Consider the following 15713-nt stretch of genomic DNA (forward strand, 5'->3'; position numbering starts at 1 on the left):
AATTTTTTAGCCCTAGCTACTTGTTACTGGGGTTCCAAATGGTAACGCAGAAGGCAGCCTCAGCTTAGCCTTGCAGCATTCTGGTCGTGCGGCAATCTTGCCCTTACGATGGCTTGGGTATACTGACCCATTCGGTAATGGTTACATTTCGTACTTGAAATGGAACGTTAGGTTATTATCATAACCCTGCTCCCCTGAAACAGAAATGTAACCATTCACCTTCACGGTCGCTGCATCCATGATTGCAGCAGTCTTGAAGGAATTATTATGTCAGTGAGTTCTGTGAATGCTGTCATTTTGTGCCGTCAGGGGTGGGCCATGGCTGCGTCACCGGCTCTGCGAGCAGCTTTAATACAATTTATTCAGGCTTTGGGTCTTTAGGAGGTAAATACCCATTTGGTAGTGATTACATTTCTATTTCAGGGAACCAGGGTTATGATATTAACCTTTTTAATACACTTTTTGGGGTGTTTATATCCTACCCTTAGCCCAATAGTACCATCTAACATGCATCACATGAACTGTATCAAATATGAACTGTGGTCTGGAATATAATTATTGGAAAGGAGTGACATGTAAATACACAGGAGAGAGTTTAATAGAACATTGCTTACCTTAAGTTTAAAAAAAGATTTTGCTTGTAAAGGTGTGTTCAGTATGTATACGATCATGATAAGGCAATGAAAGCAGTATTTGAACACATTTCCTTGGCATTCAGGGATGCAACATTTCTATTCAGTAGCAACCCTTAAGAATGCTGTACCTTTTGGCTGGAAGCACCATTTTACACCACGAACGGCCGAATCAAAGCAGCAGCCTCTTGATCTACAGGTATCTGCACTAATCCCAGGGTATCCACACTCAACTCTCTCTGCTGGGTTCACATCACACACCTGGGCTAAAAACAGGAAGAACAAAAACCTGCAGTTAAATAAACAGGACTGATGACACTGTTCAAGATATTCTCTATATTTGCACTACAACACTACAACATTGAGTAATTAATCACTCACCAAAGGGTCAATTTAGTTGCTTAGTTTAGGGGCCTAAAAATAAAAACATTTGTAGTTTAGCTCATGGTTTAAGAAAAGGAGAATGGAGACGTGAGGATCTAGGTCCATTATAAATCTTAAACTACTAAAGGTTTTCTATAAATAAATACATAAATATGTATTACTTAACTGTCAAACTAAAGCAGCAGCACTATCAGCAGCACTGCTAGATTTATTAGGAATACTGTACCTGTACAGGAACAATATACAAGACACACAATTATTTAACTGAATGATGAAGCAACTCACCAGAACTGAAAAACAAATTGCTCAGTGACTTGTGTCTGATTCAGATTTTTTTCAGGAGCTCGAACTATTTCCAACTTTTGTAGCAAGAGAAACAGCAGCGCATTTTGCCATTTGTTTACATGTCATTTTGTAGTGATGAGGTGCACTCGTGGAAATCAGAATACAAAACGAGGCAATAATATGGTGGCGGTTAATTAATAAACCAATCGGTGTGCCTCAAGACACTCTCGCGATGACAAGTCACATTTGAAAAGACTGAATAAACCATTTTAAGTTTGATGATGATGAGTTATCAGGTTACAAAATAGTACTTTATCAGCGGTGCCAAAATAATAATAACCTTTATTTAGTGCCTTTCATAGTGGACCACTCTCACAAAGTGCTTTACAAGATATGAGACTAGGGTGTGTGAACTATATATCAGCTGCAGAGTTACTTACAACCATGTCTCATGCCAAAGACAGAGCACTTGCTCAGGGTCACACTATGAGTCAGTGGCTGAGCTGGGATTTGAACCAGGTACCTGCTGGTTACAAGCCCATTTCTTTAACCACTGAGCCACGTGGCGGCCAATGGTATTTTTTTTAAGTGAAGTTCCTATTCCTTTAGAGCAGGGGTGTCAAACCCCGGAGGGCCGCAGTGTCTTCTGGCGCTCATTCTTCCTGAGCTCTCAATTACTTCATTGGTCTAATTATTTGATTAACGGGGACACATTTAACACTTCCATTCAGGCTTCAACATGTTTCATAGGTAGTGTACCTTGAATCAACTGCATTTTTAAAACCATCAACTGTAAAGCACCTTGAAAAATATTCAATATGTCAAATTGAACAAATAATTCGATCAATCACGTTAATTGAGAGCTTAAGTTGGAATGAAAACCAGAAGACCCTGCGGCCCTCGAAGACTGGAGTTTGACGCCCCAGCTTTAGACGGAGCATTTGCAATGGGAAAAATTTGTTTCACCAGAAGGATGTTCTCTGAGGCGAAGTGTTCTTTTAGGAGGAGTTCCTGTACGCAGAGACTACTGTAATACCCTGTGCTGGAACACACATGGCTAAAAGAAGCACCAGAAGTAGCTTTGTAAACATAATTTCTTCTGTGTTGAAGCCAAGCAAGATGACAGACCTGTGTAGTGAATTGCTGCTGCAGACCAAAGGAAAGGAGTGATACAAAGGAGAGTGTAACAGGACATTGCTTACCTTAAATTAAATAATTGCATTTTATATATATGTTCAGTATGAATGTTCATATGTTTGCAACATTATTATTCACTAGTAACCCTTAAGAATGCTGTACCTTTTGGTTGGAAGCACCATTTTACACCAGCAATGGCCGAATTGAAGCAGCAGCCTCTTGATCTACAGGTATCTGCACTAATCCCAGGGTATCCACACTCAACTCTGTCTGGTGGGTTCATATCACAAATCTGAACTAAAAAAAAGGAATACAAACCCATTAAATAAACAGGACTGATAACAATATTCAACATATTCTCTACATTTTCACTACAACATTACAAACTTGTATAATTAATCGCTCACCAAAGGGTCAATTTGGTTGCTTAGCTTAGGCGCCTAGAAATATAAATAATTTGTAGTTTAGCTTATGGTATAAGGAAAGGAGAAAGAAAACATGAGAATCTAGCTCAGTTTAAATAGCTTAAACTACTAAACATGTATTTACTATGTTTTAAAGTCAACGTTATTTCATAAAACTGATTTTAAAAGGTTAAAGCTTTGTGACAGGGTGTGGCACAATAAAAGCACTGCTGGTGCACAGGTGTGTGGGTGTGTGTGGGGAATATTGTGTTGGCAGGGAGGGAGTTAAATTCCTGCTTTTATGCAGCTGTACCGAAACTCGATTGCTAATCAATCATTCAATTGGAGACTCTGTACAACTGCACGTGAATTAATAAGTGCAGTTCCATCTAACAGACGTGGTGAATGCCTCGTGGGTTTGTCCGTACGACCGGGCAATGGCAGTTATACTGCAATTTTTGCAGGACCTGTTTGACGAGGGGAAATCCACCTCTAAATTAAAGGTCTATCTGGCAGCTATTTCAGCTTGTCTCCCCAAGAGCTCACTTCCTGGCTGGGCAATTTTTGAAGGTGCTCGGCGGCTTCGGCCATTTATGAAGGATATTCTTCCTTACTAGAGGCTTAACGGGAAGCCTGCATTTGAGCCATTGCATTCAGCTGAGCTGGAATTTGTATTGCTCAAAGGGGCTTTCTGGCTTGCAATCACCTCTGTAAAAGCAGGTGAGTGAGATGCTGGCATTCTTTATTGTGAAAGCCTGCTTAATTTTTGCAGAAGACTATTTTGGCATTTCATGTCAACCAGTCTGTGGAATCGAAGGCTTTCCATCCACCTCCTTTCCAGTCTGACAGAGTGGGCCCTAACGTATTATGTTGGCAGGACAAAAGGTTGGAGGCAGTCTGAACAATTTTATGCCTGCAATGGGGCAAAATGGATAGCAGACACGGTCAGGACTGCCTATGAGCTGGCCAACTTGTCCCCCTCCAGAAAAGCTCACTGCCCATTCCAGCAGGGGCATGGCAACTTTGTGGGCTTTAAACCAGGGTGCATCTATTAAAGACATTTGCAATGCAGTAGTGTGGGCTACCTCCCGTCCCTTTACTAGGTTCTACAGATTTAATGCCATGGATCCTCAAAACCCTCATTTTGGAACTAGTGTTAAGAGTGGCTTCTCAGTCGTAGAGGTGACACAAGCCTAGAGGTGAGTTTCTCCCTCAATTTTTTAGCCCTAGCTACTTGTTACTGGGGTTCCAAATGGTAACGCAGAAGGCAACCTCAGCTTAGCCTTGCAGCATTCTGGTCGTGCGGCAATCTTGCCCTTACGATGGCTTGGGTATACTGACCCATTCGGTAAATAAATGTGTTCAGTATGTATGTTCATGATAAGGAATGTTTGCGACATTACTATTCACTAGCAACCCTTGAGAATACTGTACCTTTTGGTTTGAAGCACCATTTTACACCACTAATGGCCGAATTGAAGCAGCAGCCTCTTGATCTACAGGTATCTGCACTAATCCCAGGGTATCCACACTCAACTCTGTCTGATGGGTTCACATCACACTCCTGGGCTAAAAACAAGAATACAAACCAGTTAAATAAACAGGACTGATGACACTGTTCAAGATATTCTCTACATTTGCACTACAACATTACAAACTTGTATAATTAATCGCTCACCAAAAGGGTCAATTTGGTTTCTTAGTTTAGGTGTCTAAAAATACAAATAATTTATAGTTTAGCTTATGGCATAAGGAAAGGAGAAAGAAAACATGAGAATCTAACTCGGTTTACAAAGCTTAAACTACTAAACATGTATTTACTATGTTTTAAAGTCAACATTATTTCATAAAACTGATTTTAAAAGGTTAAAGCTTTGTGACAGGGTGTGGCACAGTAAAAGCACTGCTGGTGCACAGGTGTGTGGGTGTGTGTGGGGAATATTGTGTTGACTAACTAAATGCCTTGTATCTTTTTTGCCCCATCCCAAGTGAAAAAAAAAAAGTTCTCTGCCAGCATAAAAAACGTGTTTTTCCTTGATATTCCACAGCGTTAACCAGGGTCCCAGTGACCGACCCCAGGATGTGCGTCTACAGCTTTGACCTGGGGTGAGTGAGACAAAATGCTTGACGACCGTTCGTGAGACAACACCATACAAACAGCCATGCTTGCGTTAAAGATTCACTTAGTTCTCCAAGGAATGTTTCTGTTTATTCTGCTTAGCCATATTTTTGTTGATTAAGACACAGCATTACAACGTCAGTAACAAGCTGCTTCCGGGGCATTGATACGCGCATTGTTTACTTGCATGGGGTGCCATGTGTAAAAAAAGCGTGATGGCATGATCTACCCTGGTCAGAACCTACCCTGGCAGGACCCGGTGTTATGCGAGTCGGGTTCATGATTTCACATTGCTTTTGATAAAGCAAGGTTGACCTGGGTGGTAGACACAAGTATATGGGGTGCCATGTATGGGGTGCAATGGGGTGCCTCTGTAATGCTGAAATATGCTTATTTTCCGATTAGCATTACAAGAGCCAATCAAATCGCATGAAAGCACAAAGCAGATGGAGCTCATTTGCATACAAACTCCAGATTTCGCTGGCCAGTTAAATATTTAGCTAAATGTTAAATCTTGTTAAGAGATTTAAGATTTAAGTTAAATCTGGAAAAAAACAACACTGAAAAAAAAAATATGAACGCTTTTTTTTTTTTTTTTTTTTTTACACATGGCACCCATATACTTGTGTCTATCACCCAGGTCAACCCTGCTTTATCAAAAGCAGTGTGAAATCGTGAACCCGACCCACATAACACCGGTTTCTGCCAGGGTAGATCTGACATGGGTAGAGCATGCCAGTGTGAAAAGGGCTATAGAGAAAATCAAGCTTCAAATAGTTTTAGCCTCCTCAAGAACGTTACGAATCATGTGCATAGAGAAGAAATACATTAAATTGTCTTTAAGCAGTTTTAGCCACCTCCAAAAAGTGTTAGCCACCCCAGAAAAGCGACTAATCACATTATATGTAGAGAAAATAGAGAAAATCATCTTTACAATTCATTAAATTGATTATAAGACCAAAACTGATCATAAAATGAAGAATGAATATGAAAAGTTACTATTACCCTGTGCTGGAACATACGCAGCTAACAGAAGCACCAGAACTAGCTTCGTAAACATCATTTCTTCTGTGCGGAATCCAAGCAAGATGATGGACCTGTGTAGTGAATTGCTACTGCAGATCAAAAGAACACACTTCACTGTTGCTGTGTATTGCACAGACCTGGTATTTATACCCTTACCCTTAGCCCAGTACTGCCATCTGGAATATGATTATTGGAAAGGAGTGACATGCAAATACCTAGGAGAGTGTAAATACACAGGACAGTGTAAATACACAGGAGAGATTGCTTAACTTAAGTTTAAAAAAGAAAGTTTGCTTATGAAGGTGTGTTCAGTATGTACTGTATATTTTCTGATAAGGTAATGATGACTAGTACTACATGCAACGGTATTGAAATCTCTTTTTTTCACATTTAAAGAGAGGGGATAATAAAAAAAAAAATATTTGAAAACACTTTAAAGGTTTACTAAGCAAGAACATTGAAATGGGCCAGATGGTCTTGTATCTAAAGTGCAAAAATCTGTCCTTTTCTTACTATTTTGTACGTATTGGTTTGTTAGAGAAGCAAATCATTTTCTAAGGAATTGTGTCAAAAATTGACATGGCCTTGTGGCAAAGTGGCTGGTGAGTGGGGAACAGGTGTTGCGGTGATGCGGTGCAGGAGTGAAAGGCAGACAATTATAATCCGGTTGGAAAAGTGTTTTATTTGTTTTCCAGGTCTGGTGACCGTTTAAATAATAATACCCCAGCAATACACAACCATGTGTAAAGCGCGGGGCTAACAAAACAGGGCACAGTCCCGATGAGAAAGGAATACACGGTCACCAGTCCTGGGTGAGTGCAGACGTGCGTGGGGGTGGTGCAGTGGTGATCTGGTTTGTGCTGACCCTCGGCGACAGCTCCGGATTTGTGCATTTAACTGTCTAGTGGTGAAAACACAGACAGTTATTTTAACAACAAAAACAACACACAACACTCTTTCTTATTTCAATGAGAGCTCCTCTCTCTGTCCTTCTCTCTCTCCAGTGTTTTACCCAAACGATGGAAAAGATCAGCGTTACCCTGGCCCCTATATGTAATCCCGCATGACATTTAGGTAAACGGTTGCAGCTGGCTTATTACTTGCAGCTGCCCCTCGTTTACCTTTCAGGTCAATATGGTCTTATAACAGAGTTTCCATCACCAGGAGACTACGCTCTGCTCCCACCTCCTTCGCCAGGAGACTACACGCCTCCGCCACCTCCACCGCCAGGAGCAGAGCAGCAGGAGCTGCCTCTGCCTCCGCCACCTCCACCAGCAGAAGTTGAATGCCTTCTGGGTCCCTGTCCACCAGCAGAGGGTGGTAGAAGCATGGGGAAGAACCGCCCGGCCACAGTGGCCGAGAAGAGTGCCAACACCCGCACCCCAGCTTGTTCTGACTCCCTGCCTCGCTTCTCCCAAGGATGCCTGTCTCTCTTCGCCCAAGGATGCCTACCTTGCTTTGCCCAAAGATGCCTGCCTCGCTTCCCCCAAGGATGCCTGTCTCGCTTCGCCCTAGGATGCCTGTGTTGCTTTGCCCAAGGATGCCTGCCTCGCTTCGCCCAAGTATGCCTGCCTCGCTTCGACCAAGGATGCCTGCCTGGCATCGCCTGAGGTTGCCTGTTGCTCCGCATCGCCTGGGGTTGCCTGCCACTCTGCATCGCCTGGGGTTGCCTGTTGCTCTGCATTGCCTGGGGTTGCCTGGTGCTCCGCATCGCCTGGGGTTGCCTATTGCACCACATCGCCTGGGGTTGCCAGCCGCTCTGCATCGCCTGGGGTCGCTGGAACTGCTTCGTCAGGGGTCGCAGTCGGCTCTGCTTGGCTCCGCCTGCCTCTGCCACCTCCACCGCCAGGAGCAGGGCAGCAGGAGCTGCCTCTGCCTCCGCCACCTCCACCAGCAGAAGTTTCCTGCTGGGTCCCTGTCCACCAGCAGAGGGTGAATGCCTGCTGGGTTCCCATCCACCAGCAGAGGGTGAATGCCTGCTGGGTCCCTTTCCACCAGCAGAGGATGAATGGCTGCTGGTATCCCCCACCATCACGAGGAGAGGAGCTGGAGCTGCCTCTGCTTCCATCACCATCAGAGGGAGAGGAGCAGGAGCTGCCTCTCCCTGCATCAGAAGGACCAGGACTAGATGCTGGCAGTCCTCAACAGCCCTTGTATAGGCTGCTGAGGGAAGCACAGGGAAGAATCGCCCAGCCGCAGTGGCCGAGAAGAGTGCCAACACCTGCACTCCAGCTTGTCCTGACTTCCTGCCTCTCTTCGCCCAAGGATGCCTGTCTCTCTTCGCCCAAGGATGCCTACCTTTCTTTGCCCAAAGATGCCTGCCTCGCTTCCCACAAGTATGCCTGTCTCGCTTCGCCCTAGGATGCCTGTGTTGCTTTGTCCAAGGATGCCTGCCTCGCTTCACCCAAGGATGCCTGCCTCGCTTCACCCAAGGATGCCTGTCTGGCATCGCCTGGGGTTGCTTGTCACTCTGCATCTCCTGGGGTTGCCTGTCGCTCTGCATCGCCTGGGGTTGCCGGTCGCTCTGCATCGCCTTGGTTCGCTGGAACTGCTTCGCCAGGGGTCGCAGTCAGCTCTGCTTGGCTCTGCCTGCCTCTGCCTCCGCCACCTCCACCTGCAGAAGTTCCCTGCTGGGTCGCTGTCCACCAGCAGAGGGTCAATGCCTGCTGGGTTCCCATCCACCAGCAGAGGGTGAATGCCTGCTGGGTTCCCATCCACGAGCAGAGGGTGAATGCCTGCTGGGTTCCCATCCACGAGCAGAGGGTGAATGCCTGCTGGGTCCCTTTCCACCGACAGAGGATGAATGGCTGCTGGTATCCCCCACCATCACAAGGAGAGGAGCTGGAGCTGACTCTGCCTCCATCACCATCAGAGGGAGAGGAGCAGGAGCTGCCTATCCCTGCATCAGAAGGACCAGGACTAGATGCTGGCAGTCCTCAACAGCCCTTGCATAGGCTGCTGAGGGAAGCACAGGGAAGAATCGCCCAGCCGCAGTGGCCGAGAAGAGTGCCAACAACCGCACTCCAGCTTGTCCTGACTTCCTGCCTCGCTTCGCCCAAAGATGCCTGCCTCTCTTTGCCCAAGGATGCCTACCTTTCTTTGCCCAAGGATGCCTGTCTGGCATCGCCTGGGGTTGCTTGTCACTCCGCATCTCCTGGGGTTGCCTGGTGCTCCGCATCTCCTGGGGTTGCCTGTTGCTCTGCATCGCCTGGGGTTGCCAGCCGCTCCGCATCGCCTGGGGTCGCTGGAACTGCTTCGCCAGGGGTTGCAGTCAGCTCTGCTTGCCCGCAGGGGTCAGTGTGGCCAGAGCCCCACCAGAGAGAGCTGCTGGCTATGAAAAAGGGGGGAGAGGTCAGGAGACCACCTTTCCCCACAGCAATTTCGCTGCAAGAGTTCTGGGGTCTGGAGTCCCCCCAGAAGGACCTGCCGGCTATAAAGGGGGGAGAGGTCTGGAGACCACCTTCTCCCGCAGCAGTTTCGTGCTGGACTTGCCCCAGCTGAAGGAGTCAGTGTGGGAGTTTTCAGCACGTCTGCTGACAGCCACACCATTGGCAGCATTTCCGCTGCCAATGGTACAGCGGGAGGAGAGATTTGCCCCACTGTCAGCATGTCTGCTGACCTGTTCTTGGCCCAGGACTTTGAGCGAGACTTTTGGGATTTTAAGGTGGGAGGTGGCCATTGAGGTTATGTGTGCTTTGCACAAGGGGGGGTATATGTGGTCAAGTGCCCGCCCCTGTGTGTATGTTGTGTGTTAATGTTGGTGTATAATAATAATAATAATAATAATAATAATAGTAGTAGTAAAATATCAGCTCACCGTGTTTGCCTGTATAGTCCGTTTTGTTTGCCTGTTTATTTTGGCCTCACGTGCCGTGTACTGTTTTTGTTACAACCTTTTTATTTACTGTCTGTTCATTCATTAAATGCTTAGCGCAAGCAAACGCTCAGCTTCCCCAAATCTTCACCTCTCTGTTGTTTATTTCCTGGTTCCTGGTTTCTGGTCTGACGTGAAGCAATACATCTGTCTATGTGACACTTATGAATCTGGCTTTTGTTAAATATTTGTTGTTTATATTAGATTACAGAACATTTTATTTTTGTAAGCACATTCAATATTTGTGCAACCAATGGATTGTGTAAATGCTTGCTTAAAGCCCATCTCATTTTATGCAAACTATTCTTTATAGTTGGTCCTTATAAATGGGTTGTGTCACAAAGACGGCTGTAGTGGGTGACATCAGACCAGAACCAGGAACCAACACAGAATAAACAGAGACGTGAAGTTTGGTGAAGCTGAGCGCTTTCTTGCACTCAACATTTAATAAATGAACAAACAGAAAATAAAAGGTTGTAAGACAAACAAAACACAGGACACGGCACTTTAGCCAAAATAAAGCGACAAACAAAACGGACTACACAGACACACACGTTGAGCTGATATTATTTTACCTTTAACTATTCTTATTACCAACGTCTCCAATCCCGTTCTCCACTCACCAAACACACAACCCAGAGAGAGTGAAAACATACTGCCTTTATGCAGCTATACAGAGACTCAATTGCTAATCAGTCATTCAATTGGAGACTCGGCACAACTGCACGTGAATTAATAAAAGTGCAATTCCCTGTGCTCAGATATTATTACATTTTACCTGCACGTGAAATGCTGTGCAATCCTCGTGCCTATATACAAATATACATTTTGTTTGCAACCCATATTATATCCCATGTACCAATGACTATACACCAACATTAACACATTACACGCAACATGCAACACAGAAATACACCCAGGGGCGGGGCAACATTGCCACAGTTGTGTAAATGGCTGTGTAAGGTTTTGATTAACTTATATGTGTCCTATAAAAGAGAGAATGAGGGGTGTTAGGAAGTGCGTGGCGTAGTGATGCAATGTCCAAACAAGAGGGTGTAATTGTAAAAACAGTCCTGTTTATTTTTAGAAAGGATATCCTCTTCACCAGCAATAGTATTGGGGAGTAAACTGTGGGACTGCAGTCCCAAACAAAAAGTTTCAATAATAATAGTAATACAACACTCATAGTCCACAGGTGCAGGAACGGGTTGAGGTGGAGGGGGGTGCAGGTGCTCCAAGTGCACGTCCTGGTTGTGGTGATCATGGCAGTGCAGATGCTCCAGGTGGACGTGCTAGCTCTGTGGCTTCAGCTAGCGGCTCCTAACAGCTCTGCCAACACAAAACAAACATGCAGTGCTCCGGATGGTTATTGTAGATACCCATGAGTGTGTAAATACACAGGAGAGTGTAAATACACAGGAACGATTGCTTAACATAAGTTTAAAAGTTTGCTTATGAAGGTGTGTTCAGTATGTACTGTATACTTTCTAATAAGGCAATGATGATTAGTTCTTCATGCAACGGTATTGAAATCTCTTTTTTTCACATTTAAAAAGAGGGGGTAATAAAAAAAAAATACGAAGACCACTTTAAAGGTTTACTAAGCAAGAACATTGAAATGGGCCAGATGGTTTAGTATCCGAAGTGCAAAAATCTGTCCTTTTCTTACTATTTTGTACGTATTGGTTTGTTGGAGAAGCAGATCATTTTCTAAGGAATTGTGTCAATTGTGACAGGACTGAAAGGAGTCCCTGTCGTAATTTGCCTTCCCGACCACCGGCAGCACTGTGTAGGGTTGACTGTGATTGGATCAGGAGGCTGAACTCTGACCATGCAGGAAGTTCCGGGTCAGGCGGCCATCTTGGCCCAAGGTAGAACCATGCGATCGTCGGGTCCCATCATTGCAATCAACTGTGCTGTTCTCGTTGATTGGCTGACGTGGGGCAGCGTGCTGATTGCAGGGGTGGGACTTGGCTGTATTTAAGCAGTATGGTTTTGCCATTCGGTCTCCCTGGGCTGAACTGAAAACACATGCTGTGCTTGTTGTGTTGCTTGTATTCACTGCTGTTATTCACAGTAGCTTGAAAACCTTGGACACTGTGTTGGATTTCCGGAGTGAGGAACCTAGGACTGGCCATTAATCTGTGTAAAGGAGCTAAGAAGCGATGAGAGGAAACCCACCGCAGTACCACAAAGAAACCCAGTGCTTCCTTTGTTGTTATTTATTTTGTAACCGTGACATTTTTTGTTTACTCTTTTTATTTCAAACCTGAGTTTACCATTGCTGGTATTCCAGTTGGTTTTCTTGTTTATTTTTTGCAATACTGGACTGTTCTATTTTTATTATTTTTGTAAAATAAAACCCTGCCGTGCTCACATAACTGCGTCCCCTTTGTATTGTATTGCTTCAGCTACCGGCTCCTCTTCCAACACAAAACAAACATGCAGTGCTCCGGCTGGTTATTGTGTCAGTGCAAGAGGCCGTGCTCACATAACTGCGTCCCCTTTGTATTGCTACACTTCTCCCTGTGATCGGTACGGTGTCACACTCTACCCAATCACTGCTTGCAACACAGCTGATTACAATAGAGCTGTTCAGCAGTCTTACAGCTACGCCCTTTCACCAAGATGTCCGACTTCCGGTTCCATCTTACTATCGAGTCGGCTCATTCCTTTCAAGGTGTTCCACCAACCTTCCTTAGTGCCCTTCCTGATCGGGAGGTAGATTTGCAGCTCAAATTCCTTCTCTCCCGATCACAGTGCCCTATTAATTTCATTAGTTGGAATGTTAAAGGGCTTAACCATCCTGTGAAGCGCAACAGGGTAATGTCCCACCTCCAGAAGCATAACGTGGGTATCACATTTATCCAGGAGTCCCACGGAGAATATTAAACTGTTTTCATGTTTGCAATATTGTCTGGGATACATTACCAGCATTAATATTTCAATAAAGGGGTCACGCTGTAATTTGTTTGTTATTATGAGTGTTGATTTGTCCCTTCAGTGCTTCCACACGCATTTTTTGACAGTGACGTGTAGATGAGCTGTACTGGGGCTTGTAGCTTCTATCAAATTTATATAAGGTATTGTTTCTTACGAATGCTTTTGATTGTTTTTTGTTTTATGCATAGGCCTATGTGCCTACGTTTTTATGCATAGGCCTACTTGCTTTCACTTAAAACAAATAATTGGGCTATTTTTTGGCTATTTTTTAAATGACTTTGGGCTACAAACCCAGCAGAAATCTGGCAACCCTGGTGGCTCAGCTGTTCCATTCCACCTTTAATTCAAAAGCTAGGGATACAGCAATTCTGCTATTGCTAGCCCTATAAAATAACGTTCTGCTGTTCCCTCAGCTCTGCCCTTGAAAGACGAAACAATGAGCTAGCGGAAGCTCTGCTCCAGGACAGAGAACAGTCGGAAAAAAAAGAAACCAAAGAAAAGAAAATAATAATATTACTTGCGGGGAAACCTTGGGAAGGCCCCATACATGTATAGGAAGCAGGCTGAGGGAGTGAGCGTAGGACGGAGACCCGGGCCGTGCTGATAGCGACGGTCGGGGTAACGCTGCCAAGTGCAGCATCTTTATTTTGTAGTTTGATTACTGTGTTTTATTTTCCCTTTTTCTTTCAGCTTTTGTTTTTGATTATTCTTTTGAGCACCTGCGAGTGCGCCTGCACTTGGGTCGTTTACCAGCATTGGTATTCCCGTGGTCCTGTCTATCATCGCTGGTAGTCAGGCCATGGACAACAGCACCCTCTGCAGGCTAAAATAAATAATTGAATGGAGAAATTAATAAAACTGCATCTGTGTGGTGTTTCAACTACACCTTTTTGTCTCCGGTGTGTTAGTGAATTAACCACCACACTTCCACACGTGGAGTCAGCAGATGTGGGATTCACTGGAAATGCCCACACAAAGCAGTGCTAGAGAAAAGAGGCAGGTTTCTCAAGTAACGGCAAACCTGACAGGCCGCTTTGTCATAGTCAAGGGAAAGTTCTTTGACACACCAGTAATTCTTGCTAATGTACTTCGATGACAGTCAATTTTTTTTTATAACTTCACGTTCTCTCTCCCAGACTTGCATTCCAACCACTTATTGGTTAAATTTTGTCATGCCAACAAGCTACTGGTACATCAGTTCCACCAATCAGCAGCCTTTCATTTTATTATGCAAACTGACACCAAAACAGAAGCCCCCCTGGAGATGAAACTAGAGATCAAGGACCAGTTTAAAACATACTACTCCTCTCTATACACATCTCTTCTTTTAATAATGAGAGCTCCTCTCTCGGTCCTTCTCTCTCCACGCGTTTACCCAAACTAAGGAAAAGATCAGCGTTACCCTGGCCCCTATATGTAATCCCGCATGATATCTAGGTAAACGGTTGCAGCTGCCTTATTACTTGCAGCTGCCTCTCGTTTACCTTTCAAATCAATATGGTCTTACAACTCTCGCTTCTTTCCAGGCTGATCCACTTCCCTGACCCGGAAACGAACTGTCAAGCCAGCCCTTCCAGATACTTCTCCTCTCGTTCTTTAGTGTCCTCACAGGTCGGGAGGAAGATTCATCACCAGAACTCATATTTCTGTCACACCGCTCCTTCTAGGTTTCCTGGCAAGGCTCTCTCTTTTCTCCTCGCCCCCTCTCTACAGGTGTACCTTAAGGATCTGCCCTGGGACCCCTCCTCTTCTTACTCTACACCTGCTTGCTGAGCACACAGCCTCTTTTGGCTTCTCCTACTACTTTTACAGTGATGATGCCCAGATCTTTCTCTTATTTGACTCCCACATCTCAGAATGCTATCTTACTATCTTGGACACATTCTCACCACCTGGAACTCAACCTCGCTAAATATGACCTCCGCTTCCTCTCCCCTTCTTTTGACCTCTCTATCGCAGTATCCCTTGATTCCATCACTTCTCCATCCCCTTCTGCTAAAAACCTAGGTGTTATTCTTGACTCCTTGTGGCAGGTTGGCTTTGTGGTGTGATGTCACAGACCAGGAAGGAAGACAGACAGTCAGGACTGTGAGGTATGAATGCACTGCTTGCATGTTTATTATAAAATATACAAAATAAAAAAGGTTGAACAAACAAAAGCAAAATACTTTTACAAAACGGCTTGTTGGCCAAACCAAACAGAAAACAAAAACAAAGGGAACACTAAATCAAGGACCGAAGATATACTCATACCTAGAAGCCCTGCAGCTGTCTTTCTAATGGTTTTATTCAAAACCTGCAAATAGTATAACGAAAGGAGAAACAGTCGGATGTAATTTGTATTTTTTTTTTATTGAGTACGACACAAACATCTGAAGCATATATATACACACACACACACACACACACACCCACACACACACACGATAGCAATACATTTTTTACTTTTCAACATCAATCGGTTGATTATCAGATGACCAAAAGCAACTGAACATTGCAGATAAATAAACTTAGAAACAAAAAAAAACATTTTACAGAAGTGTACAGCACAAGTTATAAAAAAAAAGGTCCAACTTATTTTTCATTTTTTTTGAGAAAAGGGTATTCCTCTACCTGAGTCTAAGGCTGTTCACTACCAACACAGATAATGATAAAGACACAGATAAATTAATTACTAGACATTTTAAAAAGTGTTAGTTTTAGTAACAGTAGTAGAAAAGGGGATTTTCAGTAATACAGTAAACAATTTACAGTTAATGTTCAACTAAAATGACTGTACATCATTGCAGTCCATCTGTATTTCTATCTGACTGATTATATAATGAAGAATGAATATGAAAAGTACTGTAACAATGAAGTTACTATTACCCTGTGCTGGAACATACGCAGCTAACAGAAGCACCAGAACT

The 15713-nt window shown here is 44.2% G+C and overlaps 1 protein-coding gene across 1 annotated transcript; it reads right to left on the reverse strand.

Annotated features, from left to right (window-relative positions):
• Positions 1 to 218: 218 nt before the first annotated feature.
• Positions 219 to 6134, reverse strand: LOC121302687 (integumentary mucin C.1-like). The gene is made up of 4 exons (XM_041232760.1): positions 5967 to 6134; positions 4277 to 4411; positions 2601 to 2735; positions 219 to 898 (listed from the first exon to the last, which is right to left on the reverse strand). The coding sequence occupies exons 1-4, from the start codon at positions 6022 to 6024 to the stop codon at positions 732 to 734; spliced, it is 495 nt and encodes a 164-aa protein (XP_041088694.1). The 5' UTR covers positions 6025 to 6134; the 3' UTR covers positions 219 to 731.
• Between the last annotated feature and the right edge of the window lie 9579 nt (positions 6135 to 15713).

Source organism: Polyodon spathula, chromosome 30 (genome assembly GCF_017654505.1).
Source record: "Polyodon spathula isolate WHYD16114869_AA chromosome 30, ASM1765450v1, whole genome shotgun sequence".
NCBI classification, from domain to species: Eukaryota; Metazoa; Chordata; class Actinopteri; order Acipenseriformes; family Polyodontidae; genus Polyodon; species Polyodon spathula.

Bases quoted from the DNA above. Each gene is read 5' to 3' on its own strand.
- LOC121302687 (XM_041232760.1), bottom strand. From the start codon at position 6,024: ATGATGTTTACGAAGCTAGTTCTGGTGCTTCTGTTAGCTGCGTATGTT. The intron at 4,412-5,966 runs GTAATAGTAACT...TCTTGTTTTTAG, and splicing joins TGCGTATGTTCCAGCACAGG to CCCAGGAGTGTGATGTGAAC. The intron at 899-2,600 runs GTACAGCATTCT...TCCTGTTTTTAG, and splicing joins ATGGTGCTTCCAACCAAAAG to CCCAGGTGTGTGATGTGAAC.